General features: G+C 44.1%; 1 protein-coding gene across 1 annotated transcript in view; it reads right to left on the reverse strand.

Annotated features, from left to right (window-relative positions):
- Window positions 1-615: 615 nt before the first annotated feature.
- LOC101389863 (nuclear RNA export factor 2-like) overlaps window positions 616-26,583 on the reverse strand; it is a 28,265-nt gene continuing 2,297 nt past the window's right edge. Inside the window, exons 2-21 of the mRNA XM_087427371.1 lie at window positions 17,359-17,542; window positions 16,979-17,132; window positions 16,265-16,348; window positions 16,049-16,153; window positions 15,852-15,932; window positions 15,664-15,733; window positions 15,428-15,516; window positions 15,201-15,308; window positions 14,918-15,027; window positions 12,971-13,007; window positions 12,528-12,596; window positions 12,387-12,442; window positions 12,138-12,245; window positions 11,959-12,017; window positions 11,737-11,852; window positions 11,600-11,642; window positions 10,956-11,022; window positions 10,221-10,412; window positions 1,023-1,083; window positions 616-887 (exon numbers count right to left, since the gene is read on the reverse strand). Coding sequence (XP_087283497.1) covers window positions 843-887; window positions 1,023-1,083; window positions 10,221-10,412; window positions 10,956-11,022; window positions 11,600-11,642; window positions 11,737-11,852; window positions 11,959-12,017; window positions 12,138-12,245; window positions 12,387-12,442; window positions 12,528-12,596; window positions 12,971-13,007; window positions 14,918-15,027; window positions 15,201-15,308; window positions 15,428-15,516; window positions 15,664-15,733; window positions 15,852-15,932; window positions 16,049-16,153; window positions 16,265-16,348; window positions 16,979-17,132; window positions 17,359-17,542 — 1,838 coding nt within the window. The 3' untranslated portion in view covers window positions 616-842. The remainder of the gene's footprint in view (window positions 888-1,022; window positions 1,084-10,220; window positions 10,413-10,955; window positions 11,023-11,599; window positions 11,643-11,736; window positions 11,853-11,958; window positions 12,018-12,137; window positions 12,246-12,386; window positions 12,443-12,527; window positions 12,597-12,970; window positions 13,008-14,917; window positions 15,028-15,200; window positions 15,309-15,427; window positions 15,517-15,663; window positions 15,734-15,851; window positions 15,933-16,048; window positions 16,154-16,264; window positions 16,349-16,978; window positions 17,133-17,358; window positions 17,543-26,583) is intronic.

The raw sequence follows: 26,583 nt of genomic DNA on the forward strand, positions 1-26,583 counted from the left end.
GCCACTGTGGTTTGTGTGGAATTGAAAACAAAGCACATGGAAATGGAGCACCTGGTGTCAGCTCTCTGAGAAAGGCACTGGGCAGACTGGCTGGCTCTCCCTCCCTCTCAGGTGCTAAAGCGAGATCCCTCCCACAGGGCACCTTCAGAAAGGAGGAGGAGGCAGCACAGTGGATGGATGAGAAGACACATGGAAGCATGGTGTGAGCTGTGCAAATCATAAAATTGTTCATGGTGTGGTCTTTGAAAACATTCAAATGACTGGGAATAAGAAGTGAAATATGTGAGTCCTCACCTTCCTTCCTTCCACAGCCCTCAGCAGCCAGTAGGCATCCCTTGCACAGCCCCTTTGTGCCAGGTCACACGCCTGCTTCTGGGGGCCTCCAGGTAGAGCATCAGGCTGAGTCATACTGTCTCCAGAGGCCAATCCCTGGAAGCAGCACGTGTCCCTTCTCATAGGATTTACTGACAAACTACCTATAGAGCCAAGCCTGATGTATCTGCTAGGGACTGCCAGGGTGAATGGAGGGCAGGAGGAGAGGCCAGGGCCTTTCAGTTCTGGACCCATTGGCTCATGGCTGGGGCAGGGGAAGAGTGATCCAGGACACACAACATACAACGTGCAACATCACTCTTTATTATGAAAATAAACAGCCATCATGAGTGGGGAAAATACACAGAACAACTGACCCTTCAGGTCGTTATGTTACCTGGCCCACGAGTTAACTTTGGGTTCTTGGTCAGCCAGGCCTCCACCCCCAGTCATGGGCATGGCCTTAGGCTGGAGAAAAGAGAAACAAAGATGATGGGGATGAAGACAAAGACGACATCCAACGGCTCCTTTTAGGGGATTTCTTTGAAGGCCTCCTCTGGGATCTTGCCCTCGGTCTGGAGGGAAGGAATCAGGATGTCAGAAGAGCCGACTCCCTGAGTTTCATTCCCAGGCCACCTGCCTCCACCTTCCCGGCCTTCCTGAAGGCCCAGAAATGGCCTTCTTGAACCCACTTGATTCCCAGACCTCACCTTGAGCATAGTGAAGACCTGACCAGCTCTGGTGTAGTTCCACTCATTGTCCTGAAGGCACCTGGAGTGGGAAAAGAACAGGTGATCTCCATTAGTACCGCAGTACAGACACGCTGACCATGCAATGCCGCCATTAAATCTATGCCACATATTTGCCGGGACACATGTACCAGAATGAACACTATGTGTAATGACAAAGAAAGACCTAGTGAAAACCAAAATGTCTATCACTAGCATTCACGCCCACCCGAATGCAAAACTGAATAATAGAGCTGTTCAGAAGAACAAGGGAGCTTAATATATATTGATAAAGAAAGATGCTCAAGAAACTAACAAATGAAAATTTTAAAAATACAAGCTTCCAATCATTGTTTATTGAGATATAATGCACATACCATTTTAAAGTGTGCAATTCAGTGCTTTTTAGTATATTCACAAGATTGTGCGACCATCACAACTATCTAATTCCAAAATAATTTTATCACCTCAAAAAGAAACTCCTTAACCATTAGAGATCATTCCCTATTCCTCCCCTCACCCCAGACCCTGGTAACCACTCATCTGCTTTTGGTCTCTGTGGATTTGCCTATTTTGGAAATTTCATATAAATGGAATCACATAATGTGCGACCTTTTGTGACTGGCTCCTTTCACTTAGCATGCTTTCAAGGTTCATCCATGCCATGGCATATATCAGAACTGTATTCTATTTTATAACTGAATAATATTCTACTATATGGATGTACCAGATTTATTTATCTGTTCATCAGCTAAAGGACATTTAAGTTGTTTCCACTTTGTGGCCATTGTGAATAATGCTGCTATGAACATTCCTGTACAAGTTTTAGAGTGAACACGTGTAGTAATTTCGCCTGGTAGAAACTTAGGAGTGGGATTACTGGGTCATATGGTAACTCCATGTTTAACATTTTGAGGAACTGCCAAAATGTTTTCCCCAACCACTGCTCTATTTTATATTCCCACCAGTGACACATGAGAATTCCAATTTCTCCACATCCTCACCAACACTTGTTCCCATTCGTTTTATTGATTAAAGCCATCCTAGTGGGTGTGAAGTGGTAACTCATTGTCGTTTTAATTTGTATTTCCTTAATGACTAATGGTGGTTAAGAAGTTTTTCATGTGCTCCTTGGCCATTTGTATATCTTCCTTGGAGAAATGTCTATTCAGATCTTCCCCATTATTTTTACTGAGGTAACACTGATTTATAACATCGTGTAAATTTCAGGTATACATGTTATATTTTGCCTTCTCTAGAGACTACATCGTGTTCCCCACCAAAAGTCTAGTTTCTATCTGTCACTGTACACATATGCCCCTTTACCACTTCTGCCCTCACCCCACCTCCCCTTTCCCCCTGGTAACCACCAATCTGTTCTCTGTATCTATGTGTTTGTTTGTTTATCTTCCACATGAGTGAAATCATATGGTATTTGTCTTTCTCTGTGTGACATATTTCGCTTAGCATAACATCCTCAAGATCCATCCCTGTTGTTGTGAATGGCGACATTTCATCTTTTTTATGGCTGAGTAGTATTCCATTGTATATATATATACACCACATCTTCTTTATCCATTCATCCGTTGATGGGCTCTTAGGTTGTTTCCAAGCCTTGGCTATTGTGAATAATGCTGCAATAAACATAAGGGTGCAAATATCTTTTCAATTTAGTGTCTCTGTGTTCTTTGCATAAATACCCAGAAGTGGACTAGCTGGGTCATATGGTCGTTCTATTTTTAATTTTTTGAGGAATCTCCATACTGTTTTCCATAGTGGCAGCACCAGATTACATTCCCACCAGCAGTGTACAAGGGTTCCCTTTTCTCCGCATCCTCTCCAACACTTGTTATTTCCTGTCTTTTTAATAACAGCCATCTGACAGGCGTGAAGTGATATCTCATTGTGGTTTTGCTTGCATTTCCCTAATAATTAGTGATGTTGAACATCTTTTCATGTGCCTGTTGGCCATCTGTATATCTTCTTTGGAAAAATGTTCAGATCCTCTGCCCTTTCTTTAATCGAGTTGTTTGTTTTTTTTGTTGTTGAGTTGTATGAGTTCTTTATATAGTTTGGGTATTAACCTCTTCTTGGATATATGATTTGCAAATATCTTCTCCCAATTGGTAGGTTGTCTTTTTGTTTTGTTGATGGTTTCCTTTGCTGTGCAGAAGCTGTTTAGTTTGATATAGTTCCATTAGTTTATTCTTTCTTCTGTTTCCCTTCCCTGAGAAGACATATTCAAAAGACACTTATAGGACTGAGGTTGAAGAGCATATTGCCTGTGTTTTCTTCTAGAAAGTTTATGGTTTCAGATCTTACATTCAAGTGTTTAATCCATTTCAAGTTAATTTTTGTGTGTGGTGTAAGATAATGGTCTACTTTCATTCTTTTGCATGTGGCTGTCCGGTTTTCCCAACACCATTTATTGAAGAGACTTTCCTTTCTCCATTGTATGTTCTTGGCTCCTTTATTGAAAATTAGCTGTCCATAAATACGTGAATTTATTTCTGGGCTCTCAATTCTGTTTCATTGATCTGTGTGTCCGTTTTTCTGTCAGTACCATGCTGTTTTGAGTACTGTGGCTTCATAGTATATTTTGAAATTGGGGAGTGGGATGCATCTAGCTTTGATCTTTTTTCTCAGGATTCCATTGGCTATTCGGAGTCTTTTGTTGTTCCATATGAATTTTAGGATTCTTTGTCTGTTTCCATGAAAAATGTCATCAGGATTTTCATAGGGATTGCATTGAATCTGTAGATTGCTTTAGGTAATATGGACATTTTAACTATGTTAATTCTTCCAATCCATGAGCATGGAATATCTTTCCATTTCCTTGTGTCTTCTTTGATTTCTTTCAACAATGTCTTATAGTTTTCATTGTACAGATCCTTCACCTTCTTGGTTAAGTTTATTCCTAGGTATTTTATTCTTTTTGTTGCAATTATAAATGGGATTGTATTCTTGATTTCTCTTTCTGCTAGTTTGTTGTTAGTGTATAGAAATGTGACTGATTTTTGTATGTTGATTTTGTACCCTGCAACTTTACTGTATTCGTTTATTATTTCTAATAGTGTTTTGGTGGATTCTTTAGGGTTTTCTATGTATAAAATCATGTCATCTGTAAATAGTGATAGTTTTACTTCTTCCTTTCAAATTTGGATACCTTTTATTTCTTTTTCTTGCCTATTGCTCCAGCTAGAACTTCCAATACTATGTTGAATAAGAGTGGCAAGAGTGGGCATCCTTGTCTTGTTCCTGTCCTTAGGGGGATAGCTTTCAGTTTTTCACCATTTGAGTATGATGTGAGCTGTGGGTTTGTCACATATGGCCTTTAGTATGTTGAGGCATTTTTCTTCTATACTTATTTTATTGAGAGTTATTATCATATATAGATGCTGAATCTTGTCAAATGCTTTCTCTTCATCTATTGAGATGATCGTGTGATTTTTATTCCTCATTTTGTTAATGTTGTGTATCATATTGATTGATTCGTGGATGTTGAAGCATTCTTGCACCCCTGGAATAAATCCCAATTGATGGTGGGACATGATCATTTTAATGTGTTGTTGTATTCTCTTTGGTAATATTTTGTTGAAGAGTTTTGTATCTATGTTCATCAGTGATACTGGCCTATAATTTTCCGTTTTTGTGTTGTCCTTGACTGGTTTTGGTATCAGGATAATGTTGGCCTCATAAAATGAGTTAGGAATCATCCTGTCCTCTTCAATTGTTTAGAAGAGTTTGAGAAGGATAGGTATTAAATCTTCTTTGAATGTTTGGTAGAATTCACCAGAGAAGCCATCTGGTCCTGGACTTTTGTTTTTTGGGAGGTTTTTGATTACTGTTTCAATCTGTTTACTTGTGACTGGTCTATTTAGATTCTCTATTTCTTCTTGATCCTGTTTGGAATGGTGTATGATTCTAAGAATTTATCCAGGGGCCGGTCCAGTGGCACAAGCGGTTGGGTGCGTGTGCTCTGCTGTGGCGGCCTGGGGTTCGCAAGTTCGGATCCCGGGCGTGCACCGACGCACCGCTTGTTAAGCCATGCTGTGGCGGCATCTCATATAAAGTAGAGGAAGATGGGCACAGATGTGAGCCCAGGGCCAGTCTTCCTCAGCAAAAAAGAGGAGGATTGGCAGCAGATGTTAGCTCAGGGCTGGTCTTCCTCACACACACAAAAAAATTATCCATTTCTTCTAGGTTACCCAATTCATTGGTGTATAGCTTTTCATAGTATTCCATTATAGTCCTTTGTATTTCTGTGGTATCTGTTGTAATTTCTCCTCTTCCATTTCTGATTTTATTTATTTGAGTCTTCTCTCTTTTTTTCTTAGTGAGTCTAGCTAAAGTTTGTCAATTCTGTTTGTCTTTTCAAAAAGAACCAACTCTTAGTTTTATTGATCTTTTCTACTGTCTTTTTAGTCTCTATTTTGTTTATTTCCATTCTGATTTTTATTATTTCCTTCCTTCTACTGACTTTGGGCTTCATTTGTTCTTTTTTCTAGTTCCTTTAGGTGTAATGTTAGATTGTTTATGTGAGATCTTTCTTGTTTGTTCAGGTAGGCCTGAATTGCTATAAACTTCCCTCTTAGTACTGCTTTTGCTGCATCCTGTAGATTTTGGTATGTTGTGTTTTCATTTTCATTTGTCTCTAGGTATTTTTTGATTTCTCCTTCGATTCCTTCATTGATCCAATGGTTGTTCAGTAGCATGTTGTTTAGTCTCCATATATTTGTGACTTTCCCAGCTTTTTTTCTTGTAGTTGATTTCTAGTTTCATACCATTGTGGTTGGAAAATATGTTCGATATGATTTCAATCTTTTTAAGTTTATTGAGACTTGTTTGGTTTCCCAACATATGGGCTGTCTTTGAGAATGTTCCATGTGCACTTGAGAAGAATGTGTATTCTGCTGCTTTTGGATGGAATATTCTATGTATATCTATTAAGTCCCTCAGGTCTAACCTTTCATTCAAGGCTGATGTTTCCTTGTTGACTTTCTGTCTGTATGATCTATATATTCATTGAGGTAAGTGGGGCATTAAAGTCCCCGACTATTATTGTGTTGCTGTCAATTTCACCCTTTGGATCTGTTAATAACTGCTTCATATGCTTTGGTGCTCCTATGTTAGGTGCATATATATTAAAAAAAGTTATGTCTTCTTAGTGGATTGTCCCCTTTATCAGTATATAATTTCCATCTTTGTCTCTTGTTATCTTTTTTGAAGTCTATTTTGTCTGATTTGACTGTGGCTACACCTGCTTTCTTTTGGTTGCCATTTGCTTGGAGTACCATCTTCCATCCTTTCACTTTGAGCCTATGTTTGCCTTTAGAGTTGAGATGGGTCTCCTGGAGGCAGCGTATTGCTGGGTCTTGTTTTTTAATCCATCCAGCCACTCTGTGTCTTTTGATTGGTGAATTTAATCCATTTACGTTTAGGGTAATTATTGATATATGAGGACTTAATACTGCCATTTTATCTTTTGTTTTCTGATTGTTCTATATTTCTGTTGTTTCTTTTTCCTTGAGTTTCTGTCTGCTATTTCAGTTTGGTGATTTTCTGCGATGTGTTTCTCATTTTTTATGTTTTGTGATTCTGTTTTGAATTTTTGTTTCATGATTACCATGAGGTTTGCATAAAAGATCTCATATGGGGCTGGTCCCATAGCTTAGCGGTTAAGTGTGCACGCTCTGCTACTGGCGGCCCAGGTTGGGATCTGGGCACGCACCGACGCACTGCTTGTCTGGCCATGCTGAGTCGGCGTCCCACATACAGCAACTAGAAGGATGTGCAACTATGGCATACAACTATCTACTGGGGCTTTTGGGAGAAAAAGGGGGAAAATGGAGGAGGATTGGCAATAGATGTTAGCTCAGGGCCGGTCTTCCTCAGCAAAAAGAGGAGGATTGGCATGGATGTTAGCTCAGGGCTGATCTTCCTCACAAAAAAAAAAAGATCTCATAGATAAGATAGTCCTTTTTCTGCTGAAAGCATCTTATCTCCATTTGACTACACAGGTTCTATCCTTTCCCTCTTCCCCTTCTATGTTTTCATTGTCACAAATTACCCCTTTTTGTATTGTGAGTTTGATACCAAATCGAAGTGGTCATAGTTATTTTTAATGCTTCCTTTCCTTTTAACCTTTAGGTTATAATTAAATATATACTGTCCTATTCTCATTCAGATTTGCAATTTTCTGATTCTATCTTTTTATCACCTTGCTCATACTTTTGTATACCTTTGCCTTTTTGTTGCAGGTAGGAGGGCTCCTTTCAACATTTCTTATAAGGCAGTTCATGGCAATGAACTCCCTCAGCTTTTGTTTGTCTGGGAAAGCCTTTATTTCTCCTTCATATCTGAAAGATAACTTTGCTGGACAGAGTATTCTTGGATGACAGTTCTTATCTTACAATATTTTGTATATATCTTTCCACTTTCTCCTGGCCTGTAGGGATTCTGCTGAGAAATCTGCTGATAGCCTAATGGGTATTTTTTGTAAGTTGTTTTCTTTTTCTCCTTGGCTTCTTTTAATATTCTTTCTTTGTCATTGATTTTTGACAGTTTTATTATCATGTGTCTTGGAGAAGGTCTTTTTACATTGAGATGATCAGGTGTTCTATTAGCTTTATAGATTTGTATATTCAGTTCCTTCCCCAGGTTTGGGAAGTACTCAGCCTTATTGCCTTAAATAACCTCTCTGCTCCCTTCTCTCTCTTTTCTCCTTCTGGGATACCCATTATCCTTGTGTTGCCCTTTCTAATGGAGTCAGATAATTCTCATATAATTTCCACATTTTTTTTAAGTCTTAGTTGTTTCTCCACTTCCACAAGCATCATTTCTAGGTTTCTATCTTTGAGCTTGCTAATTCTTTCTTCCATAGGATCTGCTCTATTTCCAATGTTTTCGAATGCATTCTTAATCTCATTTATTGAATTCTTCAGTTCTGGAATTTCTGTTTGGTTCTTTTGTAAAGTTTCAGTCTGCTTCGTAAAGTATTCCCTCTGTCCATTGATTTTATTCCTGAGCTCACTGAACTGCTTTTCTGAGGTTTCTTATAATTCCTTTAGTTTCTTCATTATAGCTATTTTGAATTCTTTATCATTTAGATCATAATCTTCCATGACTTTATGTTTGGTTTCTGGAGAATTGTTTTCTTTCTGTAATGCCATGGTACCATGGCTTTTTGTGGTGCTTCCTGAGCTATTCCTCTACCGGCACATTTCCTGTAGTAAACACATTTTTTACTTAGGTAGCTCTGTTTTGGTTCAAACTTTTCAACTGCTTGGTTATTAGAAGCCTTTCTTTTGTTTTTTGATAGGTGGTGCTATAGTGCTAGATTTTGGTTTCTGTTACCTGAGCTGCCTCAGGCTATATTTGAGGGTCTGCATGGTCAACCCTCCACCGCCTCTATCTGGGGGTGTTGCTGGTACTCTCGGCGTCACTGCCTGTGCTTCTGGGGTCACCAATGCCTTGCTGTTGCTGGTTTTGCTGCAGTCAGTCACTGGATTTGCTGCTGGGGTCACAGGGATGGCTGACAGCCTCAGCCTCATCAGGGATCACCTGGGTCAGAAGCTCCAACTCTGTGGTGGGGGGAGGGGAAAAGTGGGGAGGGAGCCAGGTTCACGGACACCACTTCTGCTGTTACCTATTACCTTGCAGTCACAGGTGCTGCAGTAGTTGGGATGTAGGGTCCTGTGCATACCTCTGCCACTGCTACCAGGCTCTGAGCTGAGGCTGGGGGCCCAGGATCATAGGGCTCCACCTCTGCTGCTGCTCTGCTTCCTGTGGCCACAGGTACCACCGCAGCTGGCTGGCTGGCATCACACCTGCACCTCTGCAGCTGCCCACTGAGTTCTCTGGGGCTGAGGGTGGCTGGCTCAGCTGCTGCTGCTAGGATCCAGGATCCTGGGCTCTGCATCTGCTGTTGCCCCGTTTGGCCTCCTTTATGTGCTCCAATTCAGCCACCTTTATATGTACCAAAGTGTGGATCTTGCCAGCATCCTGGTGTATTGTGCAATGTAGCCTTTGTTGGGTTATGGATGTTTTATTCACTGTAGACTGAAGGGGACAGACAAAAGGATCCTCTCACACCACCAAGCTGATGATGAATCCCTTTCTCCATTTTTTACTTGGTTTGTCTTTTTATCGTTGAGTTGCAAGAGTTCTTTACATTCCTGTCAGATATGTGATTTGCAAATATTTTCTCCCATTCTGTTGGTGGGATTTTCACTTTTTTCTTAGTGTCTGTTGATGCACAAAAGCTTTTAATTTTGATGAAGTCCAATTTATCTATTTTTTCTTTGGTTCTCTTGCTTTTGGTGTCATATACAAGAAATGGTTGCCCAATTCATGAAGACTTACACCTCTATTTTCTTCCAAGATTTTTATAGTTTTAGCTCTTACTTTTAGATCTTTGATCCATTCCATTGATTCATATACTCTCCATACGCCAGTAGCACACAGTCTTGATTACTGTAGCTTTGTAGCAAGTTTTGAAATTGGGAAGTGTGAGTCTCCTAACTTTGTTATTCTCTCTCAAGATCGTTTTGGTGCACTTCCATATGACATTTAGGATAGCCTTGTCAATTTGTGCATGGAAGGCTTTTGATGGGGATTGCGTTGAATGTGTAGATTCCCCTGAGTACTACTGCATCTTAACAATATTAAGTCTTCCAACCCATGAAAATGGGGTGTCTTTCCATTTATTTATTTCTTCTTTAATTTTTTTCAACAATGTTTTACAGATTTCAGAGTATAAAATTTGCGCTTCTTTTGGTATATTTGTTTCTGTGTATTTTGCTATTTTGAAGCTGTTGTAAATGGGCTTGTTTTCTTAACTGAATTTTCAGATCGTTCATTGCAAGTACATAGAAATACATATGAGTTGTGTATGTTGGTCTTGTATCCTGAAACCTTGCTGAACTTTCTTATTAGTTCTAGTAGTTTTTTGATGGATTCTTTCAGATTTTCCATATATAAGATGATAATGTCATTGAGCATTATACTATTTTTTAAATCCTTTACATATATAATACTATGATACCTTTTTCATGGGCCCAATTTTTTTTGGAAGCAAAATATCCAAAAAGTTATTTTTCCAAATTGCCTGCGAGTTTCACTGATTCACACCCCAGCTGTCCCAAATCGCCCCTATCCCCATGCACACCCAGCACTCACTTCTGAGACCACTCGAGTTTCATCCCAGACTGGGTGGAGAAAGTCTGCACCATTTCCTGCTGCTCCTGGGAGAGGGTGGGCACAGAGGGTGTGCACGGAGAGGTGGGTGTGGGCACTGGGATGAAGATCCCACTCTGATGCTCATTGACGGTGGCATCCCTCACAAACAGCTGGTCATTCACGATGCACAGACTGGAGGAAAAATGGGCCCCCAGACAACTGATGGATGGACAACCCCACACCCCCAACAACGATCCTCCTCCCAGCACCACTCAGCAACCAGATTCCTTCCATACTCTACTGTGCCTGCCCCCCAGATCCCTTGGCTGGTACCTCTACCCCTCTCACAGAGCCCAACTTTAGAGGGACTGTCTACCAGCTTCACTGGATTTGTACTTTACCTGCAACCCAGGGACAATTTTACACTCGTATTTACCCTGTACAACAGCCCAAGGAGCGGACAGTCTAATCTCCATGTTCAGAGGAAGACACTGAGTCACAAAGAGGTCATGTGACTTGACCAAGGTCACACAGCTAGTGAGTGCTGGGGCCAGGAAGAGAACCCAGCGTTCTGACTCCAGAGCCCATGCTCTTACCCACTAGGCTAGACTGCTCCTTGGATCTACCTGTTGGCTTTCCACAGTTTTGAGAAAACCCTGAGGTCTGCACCACCACATTCCCACACCTCTGGGCCCAGGCTGGGATGGGTGTTCCCACTCATAACACAGTACTCACCTGGAATTTCTGGCAGGGATAGTGATGAAGGTCCGTGTGAAGGCATGGACAGTACTCTGAGACTCTCCTACCACATCAAAACCAAACAACAAACAATACCTCCTTAGAGTCGCACGTGCTTTACGTGCTCACACAGTGTTGTCCAGTCAGGGTCTGACTTGATACTCATGCTGAATTGGACAGTTGTTCACTGGGAGTCAGGGTGTTGGGAATGGGGGGGGCAACAATAGGAACAATCTGCTCCCAGTGACAGGGACCCTACTACGTGCCGGGCTCTGTGACAACCGCCTTACAAATTGGATTCATTTTTTACAGCTACCCAAGAGGTGGGTATTATTAGCCCCGTTTTGCAAATGAGGAAAATGAGAGGTTAAGTAATTGGACCAAGTTCTCACAGTAAGGGACTGGGATGAGAGCCATCAAACTCCATAGCCTGTGTCCCTGATGCCTGAGCTGTGAGGCACAGACAGGCATGGACACAGGTCAGACCAGGATGGTTTGGAGGCAGAGTGGGGACTGAAAAACATAGAGGGAATAGGAAGAGGGGGGAAGAGATCAGGGAAGCTGGGAGAGTTCTGAGAGGGAGCCCAGCCAGGGGGAGGGAGAAGTGGGGCATCTGGGGTGGGGACTCCACACACACTCACCTTCTTTGAACACCCCATTGACAGAGAAGCAGAGCATCCTTTCCTGAAAGGGAAGAGCACAGATGCTTAGTCACCACCTAATCCTCTACCCACCTGCTGCTTTCTGGGCCTGCCTGAGGGAGGAAGCAGGTGCCCACCGTCTGGATCCACATGTCCACCAAGAAGGAGCTGAAGTCATGCTGAGTTTTGGGCAACACACAGAGGGAGCGCACGATGTCATCTTTTGTGTGTTTCAGCAGCTGAAACCGCAGGTCTGTGGGGGGAGGAAAGCGAAGGTCAGGGGCTGCCACACCCTGTGTCCTATGATTGACCCCTCCACGCCCCCTTTCCCTGCCCTGTCTTCCCCATCACACACTCACAGGGGTCCTTGAGCTTCTTTATATTCCTGTTATCCTTGAAGTACTCGCACAAGCTGCTTCTAGGAGAGAAAGAGGAACAGGAGGTGGTGGTCTGTCCAGTGTGGGTATTTCCAGGAGCTGGCCTGTGTCTGCTGGGGAGCTACAGAGCCCAGGAGCAGAGTCTGAGCTGTGATACTCACGGAGCTGCATCCTCGGGGTCGAAGGGAATGGTCAGGGAGAAGCAGGCCTCGTCGTGGTAAGCACCGACAAGACCCTGTCTGTCTCCAGAGTCATAGATCAAATAATACCTGTGGGGGAGCAATGAAGACAGTCTATCTCTGTGGTCTGGACCTCAGATGAGACTTGAACATTCCCACAAGCAGACCTGTGCTTGGGTGGCCATGCCTGTCCCAGCCTTCCCCATTCCTCGTGGTCCCAGGAGTACTTACTCCTGCAAGAATTGCAGGACTAGATTCTTCAGGGTCTCGCATCCTTTATAGCTTTCCTGGAATCAAAAGACATTTGAGACCATGTGGCTGATAAAGCCTCCCTTGTAATACCTCACATGTTGTTTGATCCTTCTTCCTTACCTTGCAGGGCTTTATTAAGTAGGGGGTGTCAATGTCAACCATAATTGGTTGGAGTAACTCCTGGCCATCCTGGAGAAGAGAAGAGGAAGTCAGCAGTGCAGACCAGCGAGGTGGCCCTGGGTGATCAGGCAAAAGGATGGGCCCAGGAGAGGGTGAGGGTCAGAGGTCATGTGTGAAAGGGCCCTGGAAATTCCATGGGCAAGACTACAGTGGGCGTCTTCATCATGAGGCCCTGGAAGTCTCTACTATTTTATGCAACGTGTGTCTGTTTGTATGGGCATTTTTCCAGAGAGTGTATTCACGTCTTTTTCAGGAGTCCATGTCCCCTAAAGTGGATAAGGGTCTGATGCAAACATATAATCTAGGCGAGATCCAAAGGGCTTGAGGGCAGGTGTGGAGGTCCTCAATGTGAGTAAGAGACAATGATGAACGTAGGCACTTACCAGGCGTAACAAGTCAGGGAAATATTCCTTGATGGCACTGTCCAAAACCAAAAACAGAAAGAAGTGGTTGATGGTTTGGGGCTGCAATGCTTCCTTTGATTTAAAACACTGATACCGTAAACGCTCCCCAGTGTCTTCTGTCCATCCAGAAGCCCCTTTGCCCACCTCAGCCTCTGATTTCAAGGGTTTTGGGTCCACTTCCCTGCTGAGAACTGAGCATTTGCCATATGAACTGTCTGAAAGGCACAGTCTCTTCTTCTCTCTCCAAACCTTCACATTCCTATTCCCTCCCTCTCTCCCTCCCCTCTGTCCCTCCCTCCATCCTTCCCTCTCTTCCCTCTGTCCCTCCCTTCCATCTCTCTCTCCCTCTGTCCCTCCCTCCCTCCCTCTCCTTCCTCCTGGGTGGCTCTCACCTAGACTGCTCTGACTCCTTTCCCACCCACAACATAGCATTTGGAGCCCAGGCTCCAGGGCTTCCTTCTCTTCCCTACTTCCCTTCCTTCCTCCAAGTCCCCACTGAAGTCTCTAGAGAGAAGAGGGAACGGGATGGGAGCCCAGGGCTCGGCTACCTCACTGAGGGTAGAGCATTCTGCCAGGACCAAGACACCCCCCATGGATGGCCCAGGATGCTGGGGCAGGGAGGTGAGTGAGGCTGGGCTCAGGAGGCAGGGAGGGAACGAGAGGGGATGAGGACAGAGAGGTAATGAAGGTAAGAGAGGAGAGACAGGAGAGAGACACAGGGGTGTAGAGACAAGGGAGAGAGAGAAAGCAAAAGGAAGGGAAAGTAGCTCTGCCATGGTGGTGGAGGTCAGGGAAGAAGAGAGAAGAAAGGGGTAATGTCTCCCCTGCTGCAGCCCTTTCCTTCATCTGCTCTGGTTGGCCCTGGACTCAAGGTAGAAATCGAAAATATGCCCTTGTTGGACTGGGGGCCCATTGGATAGTGGTTGACACTTTGTCACCTGTGTGAACTCAGTCTGAGCTGGGAATGGGAAATGGAGCAGCCCTGGGGGCAGGAGACCTTCCCCAGAAGGAGTCAGGGTCAGGCCCCAGCTCAGCATGGGGTTGCCGGTCCATGGCCTCCTCTTATGATCACTGCCTTCTCTACTGATGGGCCCTGTGCGCCTGTGCCTGTCTTAGTTGATTCCTTGTCTGAGGAATCACACCCGTCTTGGGTGATCCAGGGATCCTCTGAAGGACCAGGCAGGATGATGTGATGTGTGGATGGAGGGAGGGGAAGTGCCCCTGAGAGGCCTGTCCTTCTGTCTCCTCAACCACCTCTGCCCTCTGCCCTCCACTCCTGCCTCAGGAAGCCCTCTCACTGGCAGTGACCCACTTCTGGCCCCTTGACTCTGGGAACTCAGGTTTCCCCCAACGAGTGCACAGCTCCTGGCATTGTGCCAGAGGAACAGATGTCACGACAGAACCCAGCTGGGGCCTTGGACCTCAGCATGGGGCAGTGAAACCCCCATGGCAGCCTGGGATTGGAGGGGAGACCCTTTTGGAGCAAGGGAAAGAGAACCCCTCTCAGGGTAGGGGAGAGAAACTTCATATTGGCTCAGAAGCAGGAAGGCCTGTGTCAGCATGAGACCTTGGTCGGGAGGACCCTTCTCAGTCCAGGGCACCAGCATCTGGCTCAAGGCTGGTCACTCCCGGTCCTCGTGAGTAGAGGGAGCCCTGCTGCCTGGAGCACGCTCTTGGGAGAGCATGCTAGAGAAAGCTAGGTGCAGAGTCGGGAAACAGTCCCCAGAGCACCTGAAGGGGTGAGCTGGTCAGAGGCAGGAAAGTAGCTCTCTAAGCATAGATGAGGGATACAGAAAAGAGAAAGCAGGGCCTGTGGTCTTCCCAGAGGACCAATGCTGCCTCCTCCTCTGGAGGGGCATTGTCAGGGGTCGTTCAGGCTCCTATGGGTGACAGTCCCCAGAAAGCATGACAGGGGTTCACACTGACCTTATGTAGGTGGACTGGTCTTGAAAGGTGTAACACAAGGGGTTCCCTTCCAGCCACAGCTCTTCAAGTCTCAGTCCTCTCATCTTGTCCAACTCCCTGGCTGACTTCAGCTGAGAAATACGGGGAGGAAATGAGAAAAGGAGTCCCAGGGAAAGAGAGACACCCTGGGCCCTGCACCCCAGCCCTGACTCTCTGCACAAGTATCTTCACCTGCCTCCTGTCATCACTCTGATGAGCACCACCACCCACTCTCAACCAACTTTGATTGGCTCCCTCTTCCCACCTCATTTTTGGAGAGGTTCAGGATCTTGACTGTGGGGGCCTTCTGTATAATGTCAGACAGGCCATCCAGCCGGTACAGTTTGTTGTCGCACAAGTTTAAAGACAATAGCTTGTGGGGATGAAGAGTTAGAGTGATGGTTACTATCTAGGGCCTGGGAGACAAATCTGCCCTCCAGCCCATCTGTTCCACCCTCTACCATAATATCAGCACTAAGCCTAAGGCCTCACCTTGGGGAAAATCTTCTCGATGATCTGCAGGGTGGCAGTCATGCAGTTTCTTCGATTCAGGATTATATCAATATCATGGTCCACCAAGTCTTCAGAAAGCCAAGAAGAGAGAATCAGAAGGCTGAGAGGGGTCCAGGGCCAGCACCAACCCCTCCCCACGTTACCAGCCCTAAGTCTCCCTCCCAGGCAGATCTCTCTGCCCTCAGTTACCCTAGAATTACTGCTGTCAGCCACACCTGGGTCAAAGCGAATCCTCTGGAGATCAAGAGCTTGCTGGGAGACATCATATCGTTTGTTCATGGTCAGCTGCAGAGAGAGATGGAGAGAGCTGCTCCGAGGCTGTAGTGGTGATAGGGAAATCAGGGGCTGGGGGAAGAAGAAGTGGGTCTGGCTGTGGGCACAGTGTACCTTGAGTCTGCATTACCTTTAGCTGCTCCATTTCTTCAGGCTCCAACTTATAGCGCACAGAGTGAGGTTCAGCGGAAGGACTGACCAAGATAGATATCTGCAGGAAGGAGAGGTGGAGTAAGCACCGGGAACTCTAATTCCAAAGACGACAACCGGCCCCTGGACTGTCCTCCTCCCTTGAGACTGGATACAGGTAATGCCCTCAGCAGACACCTTTTGCTTCTCGTCGTCACAAATCTTGTAGCTGATATCCATCAGGGCAGAGGCAGCACCAGCATCCTGGACAAAGAACCGAGCCCAGTTTTCCACGTAGTGGAACTACAGGGATTAAAGGAAACAGCAACAGTGTCAGAGGCCAATGGCCCCTGCTGAGCCAGGTCTCTCCCCCTTCCCTGTGCCCACTCATCTGCCTTCACCATCTTCTCTTACATCCACTGGAGTAAAAGGGACACTGCAATGCCTCTGGACTGAATCCATTAGCCACATCTTGTCATACTTTCTCCCATAGGGTATCTAAGGGTGAAAAGAAGGGATGCGAGAGAAGAGAGACAACGTGGAATTAAGCCTGGAGAACAGACCCAGCGGTGTTCTTTTCCAACCTTCTATTGAGCTTTAAAGGATTTGAAAAGAAGGGACTACTGACACAGTCAGGGACAACTACTTCTTATTTTTGTGCCAAATATGGGTTTCCTAAATTCCTTTTCTCTCCATCCAAATCTCTCCTCCAAATGATCAACTTAAGGTGTTAGGCATGATCTTCCTTTTATAAAGTTCCAGGCGATTCTAACTAGTGAAGACCCTGCTTGCACCTCAGACGGGGTCTCCAGAGACTCGACACCCCATCCTCCACACTCAGCTTGAGCCAAACTGAGACATCCATTGTGGAGTTGCTCCATCTTCTTGGCCGTAGTTTCCGTCTTTGCCTGTAAGCAGTCTCCTCTGTTCGCCCTACAGTCAGCCTGTTTCCTTTATATGGCTTCTCTGAATTTGCCCTTAGATGAACAAGAATGTTAACTCCTTGTAATAAAAAGGACAGATTACAAACTGTCCCCAGTAAAGTACCTAGCGTCTCCACATGAGATCAACACCACCCCTCCTGACCTTTCTCTCCTGCACATTCCATACATTTTTTAGGACACTCACTGTGATCTTGAACCAGCTCCCTGGGGTTCCATCTCTTGTGTTCCCCCCAACTTCTCTCTCCAGAGGTTTTCTGTTTCTCCACACAGCCATACGGATGTGGTCTTCATTATACCATTTCACTCTTCTGTTTTTGTGTCGAATGGTATAGGGAATGCTGCATGGGGGAAGTGGAGAGAAAGTGAGTGGCCATACATGGTAAGAAAGTCTTCTATACACCTTTGCCTCTTTGACAGCAGGACTACAATTAGGATTGCTCAACCATTATTCCACTTCCAGTATTCTTCAGTTTTCCAGTGACAGAAGAAAAAGACCATGGAGAGTGAAAGAGCTGCATAGTCCCAGGGGCTGCTACATGCAAACCAGGCTGCCTGGTCACTTACTGTCTTACTTGGGGGTCCTCCTGGATATCCCTCATCACCAGGTTTCCATCATCCTCCCGGCGGTGTGAAGTCCAAGGCTCATATCCACCATGTTCATAACGAGGGTTCCTTTTGCCAAAATTACCTCGGAAAGAACTCCAATTTTTATTTCTTCCTGTAGGTGAGCTACCGCCATCATTGTATTCTGAGAAAGGGGACAAAAATACACGTTTGAAGACACATCAGTGGTCCACTTACCATGTACTACGTTTTAGGCTAACACCAAGGGAGGGCAAGCAAAGTGCCAACCTACCCTAAGGGACCAATCCCACAAACCCCAGAAAGGAAACTCCTCTGCCTGTCCAGATAGGAGAGCATTATCTGACAGATGGCACTCTCAGGGAAGGAATCTTAGAGGAGAAGGAGCAGGAGGAGTGGAAGAGGGAAACTGTGTTGAACCTTTTAAAAAATGGAGCAGGATTTATAAAGAACAGAGGTGTGTGCGTCCATGGGTTACACTGGACACCAGCTACACCAGGAAAGCATGTGAATCCTGCCTTCTCTCAAGCCTAACAACCACAGCAGTACCTGGGAGGGAACCTCTCTCCCGCTTCCCAGATCCAATCAGCCACCAAACTGATTGCACTAACAGTCAGCAAGCTGTCCTTCCTTTGTCAGTGTGGGACAAGCTTTCATGTCAGGTGGGACTGATGTAACAGCCTCCAGCCTTGCTCTCAACAATACTCTGTTTGAAATATCCAGAGTGAGCTTTCCTTTTGCTCAGACTGACATGCCTTTCAGCTCAGGAGACAACTCTTTCTAACTTCAGCTCTTCTACAACAAAGGTCTGGATGACCAACTGGAATGATGTATCAACTACCTTATCTGAGTGTTCAGGGATTCTTCTTTTTTCTTTCTATTACTGGTTTCTAATTTGATTCCGTTATGGTCAGAGAACATACTCTGTGTGGTTTCAATTCTTTTTAAATTTGTTGAGATTTGTTTGATGGCCCAGGAGGTATGCTTGTAGAGTGTCTTGGTTGTATTTCACCCTGTATTCACTCCTAGGATTTGTGTTGCTGTTCACTGCGGCCCACCCCCAAAACACTCCCCACCAACATTTGTATTCACCATTTGGAGAGATTCGGAAGAGTTTTTTGGCATCTACAGAAATAAGATAGTCTCAGTTCTGTCTCCCATGGGTGGATTCACTAAGGGTATTTTATTTTTACCACATTCAAGTGAAACAGTGTACCAGCAGGTAATAATCCTAGTGGTTTGGGGGAGGGAGGATTACTCAGGTAACTAGGCTGTTAGAAACCAGCTTCCTTTTGGGTTATAATATTTAAGGTTCTCTAGGTTTGTGTGTTGTGCATTTTGTACATTAATTACTCCATGTTGTCTGAGGGCACCCTTATGAGTAAAAGTCCATTCACGGCTGATCACTCCACGATGTAGTGATTATGACCAGGCCTCAGATGAACTCCTTTCACTGTGTGGCCCACTGTCAGGGCAATCCTGCTGCTCACAACCTTTGGGACCTTCCCTGTGTGGCACTGGAAGTGAAATTAGACATGAATCGAGCATTTGACCCAGAAATGCCACTTGCTCAGTCCCCAGAACTTGGAGGCAGCCTGGAGTGTTCTCTTTCTCTCACACTCCACATCCAATTGATCAGGAAATTCTCTTGGCCCCTCTCTCAAAGGATATCCAGACTCTAGCTGCTTCTCACCACCTCCATTACTACCGCCCTAGCCAAGATATCTATCTCCTGGATTAGACCACCTTCCAACTGGTCCCTCTGCTTTTATCCTTGCTCCCTCACCATCTGTTTTCAACCTGGCAGCAGACCATGAGTCAAATCATTTCACTCCTCTGCTCAAAACCATATAACAATGGTTTGAAGCCCATCACCATGTTAAAAAGCCATGACTTCATAAAGATACTAAACAGCAAAGAGGACCCTTATTGGTGACCACTGGAGAATGCCAGGCAACCAACTCGTTTTCCTGACAATCCATCAATTAAAGTAAAGAATCAAATATTAAAGGGAGGAATAAGGGCACACAGTCAACATATGGCATATAGGAAGGGTCAGAGTCATTTTCCAGAACTAACATTACTTCAGAAATACCGTCACCGAGGGCAAGTGTCCAAGTGAGCCAGCTGATGGCTACAGCAATCCCCAGACTGACCAATTAAGTCGGGTGCCTGGACAGGGCCAGGGCCCTCCCTCATCAAGGTGATTCAGACACGAGCCATCTCAGGCATGGCCTTGTTTTGGGAATCTCACAGGAGAGTGGGCATGTGATAAAAAGCCACAGGGGGACCACAGACCCCACACCCAGACACAGATATATATCCACTTACTGTGTGTTTGCATCTCCACACAATCCCTGTCTCACAGTTCTTCTCCCGGAATCAAAGGTGATAACAGGAGCATTATAAAGCAGCTAGTGCCTGTCACCCAGGCTGCCTGCGTTCCCCTTCAGGCTCCACCATATGCTAGCTGATCCTCCCACGAAGAAATAGTCATGAGTATCCTTTATGACATCATGAGTGTTCATATGGCTACTTCCTGTGTCATGTTGGAATTCTACCTACATCATTGCTATGCCACTGAGTGCATGGCAACAGCATCCCTGCTATGGTAGGGAAAGAAGGGGGTGACCAGTAAGCCAGTGGCAACCAACAGTTGCTCAGTGTTGGGCAGACTCACTAGATTTCTTTGACCTCCTTACACGCAGAAACCCCGTGACGATTGTAGCCACGGCCCCTTTTCAGATCATGAATATTAAGCTCACAGGGATTAGGTACATTTTCAGGATTTCTCAGCCAAGCAGGTGGCAGAGCACGAATCGTGTCCTCACCTATTGGTCTGCCTCCACATCCTAAGTGGTCCTCCAGCTACTGCACTGGTTCTCCTTTAATGGTGAACTTTCAGGTCTCATGGACAGATTCCTGTAAGCTATGGGGGATGAAGTTTTGTGACCAGGAGCTAGTCACTCCTGCTTGGGTGGGCCCAGGTGTCTTGGATCAAGTGGAGTGTCTGTCTTGCACCAGATGGGGAAATCTGTTTGGATGACAGGGTTTGCAGATTAGGAGTCACTTTGGGCTAGCCATGTCTGGCATATAAGGGGCCTAATTAATATTTGCTAAATGAATGTATGTAAGGTAGATTTGGGATCATCAACAATGCCGCTTTCAAGGATCCATACCTCTCAACCATTTCTAGCCACATCTATTTGTTCCAGAAAAATTTGTGCTGCAGAACTGTTTTATAACCTGCTTGTAAAACTAGCATGTGTTGAATTTTCCTTTTGCAAAATTAATATTTTTCGTTAGCATCCAGATAGAAATAGGGCTAAGTACTTCCCTGTTGACTAATGCTAAAACTATAGCTTTTCTGATCTCAGGAAGGGAGGCTTTTGCAAACAGTGGTGACAGAAACGAGGAGAAGCTTTCCTTGAATCCAGCAGACATGGCTTCCTGGATGTCTGGTGTGTGTAGGAAGAAGAGTCTGGACCTGCAGGCTTGTCTGTGAGTGCTCAGCTTTGTGACAGACAGTAAGTACAGCCACTGTCTCAGAGGAAGGGAAGAGTGTGCATGGGCATATGTTAATATTTGCATTATGCGCTTTTATAATTCATTTACAGATACACGTATTCCAAATCATGTAGGTAAATGCATTGCCACACAAGACTAGATCTGACTGTACATTTTCTGGATCCTATATGACCATATATATGACTGGTTTTTGCTCCTTGGCCTTAATATTCTTTTTAATCCTTTTTTTTAATTGGTGTTTGAATATTTGAATTGATTTTTTTTAATGACAAAAGTAATAGAGTTCTCTGTACAAAAAACATTACTGGAACAATACCCATGCCCATGGGTTGACCAGGGTTGCAGAGCATCCCCAGTGGTGGAGGCCAAGGGACCCATTGGAGCACAACCTGGGCTTCAGGGCAGGTCCAGGATTTGAGTCCCTGCTCTACAGCTTCCCAGAAGAAGCACACATATATTTTTAAATGTAAGAGATAGTTTCCTAAGGATATTTGATGATATTTACACCAATATGCATTTCTACTAACAGGGTATGAGAGCCTAACTGCCTACAGTATGTTTAGACCATTCGACAGTCATTCTTACACTTTGACCCAGACATTTCACTTTTTAGATTTATCATACAAAATATTCCCTGCCTAAATATATACCTATAGTTATATGGCGGTGCTTTACCGGATCTTTGGCACAGAAGGAGGATGGGACCAGAGAGTGGCTGATATTGTCACAAGAGGGGTAGAAATGACTGTCCTTGGAATCAAGGAGAGATGGGAAAGAAGGGATGTGAGTACCTGACATAGACAGTGAAAAGGCCAAGGATGGATGTAAGGTCAGTAAGATGAGGGTGAGCATTGGGAAGAGAATGAAACACAAATGGAAAAGGCATCTGAGGAACGGAGTCCATCCTGGGAATATGCACCCCTCTGGGAACCTTCCTTTGTTTCCCTGTAGTAGATCCTGTCTGTCTCTGTTACTTCACCTTCAAGTTGAACGCGGGAGAAACAGTTCCCACACAGTCTGAGAAAGGAGAGACAGTACAGGGGAACAGCATGCAATGATGGGTCTCTTAGGCAGAAGACTAGAGTTCTGTGCATCTTGGTCCCAGACACCACACCCATCACTGCCCACCGGAACTTGAGCGAGTCCCATCCCAGTGCTCATTCCACCCCTAACACAGAGCCACACATTACTGGTTATGGGCATAGGATTTGAGGTCAGATCAATTAGGGTTTGAATCCTGCTGCTAAATTACATGGTCCACGGCAAGTAACTTGGACCTCACAGTGACTCAAATTCTTTTTTCCGCCCTTAAACTGAAGATAGTAATAATTTCTACCTCATGAAGTAATTGTGAGAATTAAGTGAGTTAATATATGGAAATACACAGAAAACCCCTAGAGAAATGCCTGTGACCTAATAAGCACTACAAATAAGTTAGCTATTACTAAGTCAGGTACTTAGCACAACGCCTGGTGTTTAGTAAGGGATGAATGTGTGTTAGTTGCCCATTCTGTTGTTATGAGAAGGAAAACGGATGGGTGTATGGGGGCAGGTTGCAGTGCCAGCTCTTAACGTATCTTATAAAGTGGCAATGCTAAAACAGGGCACCCCTGGTAGGAAATACTCTGACATACTGTTTAACGGAACTAAAATTAAAAGATCAGAGACTGAATCGGGCATATGGAAGGATTAAGTGGGGGGCTTAAGTTCCCATTTCCAAACTTTAAACTTTGAAAACAAGTATTATTATTCAAGAAATGGTTCAGGCTAAAGTGGTAGATTACAAAAAGTGAGATGTAATATTCCTCACACCGTATGATACAATGTGAAAGAAAAACAGTCGGAGAAAAACTGTATATTACAGTATGGTTCCTCAGAAGAAGATATTAGGGAATATTTATGTTTTTATGTGTAAATATGAACATAAAGAAGTCAAGGTAGAGGGACATGAGAGAATGTCAACTGTGTCTAAAAATGGGTGACTGGAATGCGTGATAGTTTTACTTTCATATCTGTGCTTTACTTATATAAAAGGATGTTTATGCCTGGGTCGGGGTTTTGCCATGTGCGTGGAGGAAGCACTATTCCTACTGTCTCATTACGCAGCATAATAGGAACAATTTGTCATTAATAAGCAGATCTGAGTATCTTCTTGCTGATTAATAAGCTGCATCACTTTAGACGATTCACTCAACCTCTCCTGGTCCTGGGTTCCTTAGGTAAAAATCAGGGATTAGGGCCAACCACCTCCTTAATGAAGATATAGAACATATACCACACCCCAAAAGGTTCCCAGTTAAACTCCGCTCCATTCTCTGGCCCCATGCAAACCATGATCTGCTTTCAGTCTCTCTGTATTAGTTTTTCTTGTTCTATGATTTCATATAAATGGAATCATACATCTTGTACTTCTTTGTGTCTGGCTTCTTTAACTCAGCCTAAATTTTTTTGAGACCCATCCACGTTCTTGCCTTTTTATTGCTGAGTCTCCCATTGTGTTGATTTGTTTACCTTTAATGTTGTTTAAATGAAGTTTCAGGAGGAAGTGAAAGTAGATCCTTGTGTTCGATCAGCCATCTTCTTGGTCAGTCTTCTGTTCTTATGTAATGGATATAATTTCTTCCTTTATCACTCCTTTATCTCTCCGGGGAAATATTATCTTATGGTCTTTTCCAGCCTTGTCTATTTTTTCTATTCACTCAGTACAAATCACTCCATTTGTTGAGTTTGTTCCATCCCTTGCGTGCTTACCCTGGGTTCCGACTGTCTCCTGTGGAGGAGGCTTCACTGCTGAGTCAGCCCTGGGCTCCCGGGTGCTTGGCTTTGACCTACACCTTGCTCTGGCCTCGCCAGTGGTTTAGCGTCCTCCCTGGCCCTACCACTGGTGGCCCCTGCTTTACCACTGTGTTTCCCATTTCCTGTTTTTTTCAGAGAGTCCTCTCCATTTCTTACCTGGGAATTCTTATTTCATACTTTCAGCATGGCTACATATTTATTGTTATTAGAATATTATACGTATTTGTATTAGAATATTATTATTCTAAAACCACAATTGTAAGATTTTTAAATCAAATATTGTGAAATACTCGCACTCTCATCATTTAAATTGTTCAGGTAGTTCTCAACTTTGTTAACACACTAGAGCCACTTGGGGAGACTGAAGAAATCACTAGCACCAGTCTACATCCAGAACAATTAGAGCAGAATTGGAGGCATACCCAGGCAACCACATTTTTAAACTCTTCATGTGATTGCAGTGTGCAACCACGTTTGAAAACCACTCTGTCAAAAAGCATCAGCTTTTGGTTGATGCTTACCAGAAGACCCTAGGAATGGCTGCCACCTCATCTTGCTGACTTCCCACTCTGTGCTGTTTTGGGGACATAGTGATTCCATTAGCTTAGAAGAGGGACTGATAAACTATGGCCCATGAGCCAAACTTGGCCTGCAGCCTGTTTTCGGATGGCCTGCAAGCTAAGAATGGTTTTTACATATTTGAATGGTTGAAAAAAATCAAAACAAGAATATTATTTCTTGACACCTGAAAATTATTTGAAATTCACATGTCCGTGTCCATACATCAAGTTTTATTGGAACGTAGCCATGCTGCGTCTATGGCAGCTTTTGCTCTACAACGGCAGATATGAATAGCTCCATCAGAGACCAAAAGGCCTGCAAAGCCTCAAATGTTTATAATTTGGCCCTTTCCAGGAAGTTTGTTGAGCTCTGGCTTAGAGCAAGTGTCCTGAAAGCAAGTGCACAGTATCTGTGGTAAATGGCTGGAGATCCCCTTGGCTAAGCCCAGGAAGAAGATTGACTGTAGTTACTTGTGACTTCATTGTGGAGTCTTTCTTCAGTAGTCCATTCGTTCACGGTGTTGTGGGTCAGGTGTGGGAGCTGAGTAAGGGACCATCATTTGCCATCAAGATGGCTCAAGTCACCAGATCTAGAGTTTTATTTATTTGTATTTTATGTTCTTACATTTTATTATAAATAAATATTCATTTATATTTTATTTATTTTTACACTGATTAAATGCAACTTTAGAGAATGTTCAGATATTTCAAGATCCAAGGGATCTGTTGATCAGTTAGCCACCTTCAAATGTTACTGGAGGTCAAACCAATGTGACTGTCCTTCCATCTCTGCTGCCTATTAAGGTAAACAGCACTCACCTTGACCCAGGAGGTTAAGTGCTTCTACTTGGCCTGTGTCTCCAGGATCCCAACATCCCCACTGAAACGAAGGTGACCATGTCAATGGCAGGATCTCCCATCTCATCTGTGGCCTGCACAAGTCAGCCACATCAGAACACTTCAGAGGTGAAGATGCCCTCCGCACCAATACGTGTCTCAACACCGTGGGAGAGGAGTGTCCCCTGAGTCCCTAACAGCAGCTGCTTGGTCCACTGACACACTGACTTCAAAGGCATTTCAATTCAAGTGACCACAGGTGATAACTTTTGCAACTCTTTCACCATTGTGTGCCACGGAATACCAATATTTCATCCTCTCATGTCAACTGGATCCTTAGTGTCTTCAGAAGCACACAGATCACACAACCTATCCCAGATCCTCATTTCCTTCAGGGCCCTATGCTTGCAACCAATTTTGGTGTCAAGGACTCTATTAATCAAGGTTTCCACTTGCCTGTGACAGAATTCATTCTAGTTATTTTAGAAACATAAGATATGTTAATAAAATATATTACATAGCTTACAAAAACTCTGTGAGGGCCAGAAAAGCAGGCTTGGATGTTGCACAGCCAGGGGAAGCTCACTCTCACTATGGGACTGTTACAGCTGAAACACCACTGCTGCCTGCCCGCTACTTGACATGTACGACAGAGACTGAATCCTAGGCGTCTGCTATGGCTACTCCACACAACCCAGAGACCTCTCTCATCACACATAGCTGACCACCTCATGGAGCCATATGCGGCTCCCATGTCATGCAGTTACACCTCCAAGTCTCAGGTTGGTGCCTATGCTTGATACAACCAAGATTCCATTTGGGACCCTAGCTGTCTCAGGTTGGTGCCTATGCTTGATACAACCAAGATTCCATTTGGGACCCTAGCTGCAAGGGGCTCTGGTTAATGTGTGTATCACACACACACACACACACACACACACACACACACAGGTTTCTTTTCATGTTGTCAGCTTTCTAGTCTCTAGAACAGGAAAGCATATAAGAGTGTTTACGGATGTTGGAATAGTCACCAAGGGAGCCGACTCACAGTTTATCTCACAGAATGTGAAAAAAAATTTTTGCTATCGTAAATGGTATATTCTGAATGAAAATGGTACTTTGTATTTGTTACAATTATTTTGTGTATATTAGTCTTACACCCAACAAACTTATTAATCTCTATTTTTAATTTTAATTTTCTGTAGCTTCTCTTGAATTTATATGAAGATAACCATCATATTGACAGCTTTGTTTATTGTAACTTGTATACACTTATTTCTTGATGTAGTATATATGCATGTATGTATTTTGGCTTACTGTACTGCTTAGGAGACGCAGTATGATGCTGGAGGGAAGTGGTCATATGAGTCATCTTTGTCTCTTTTCTGATTTTAAAGGGAATGCTTTTAATGTTTCACTATTAAGTGTGATGTTTGATGTAGTTCCTTTTAACTACTTGTTATCAGTTTAAAGAAATATCTTTCAT

This window comes from Ceratotherium simum, chromosome X, assembly GCF_057802395.1.
Source record: "Ceratotherium simum simum isolate JZ-2026a chromosome X, ASM5780239v1, whole genome shotgun sequence".
Lineage (NCBI taxonomy): Eukaryota > Metazoa > Chordata > Mammalia > Perissodactyla > Rhinocerotidae > Ceratotherium > Ceratotherium simum.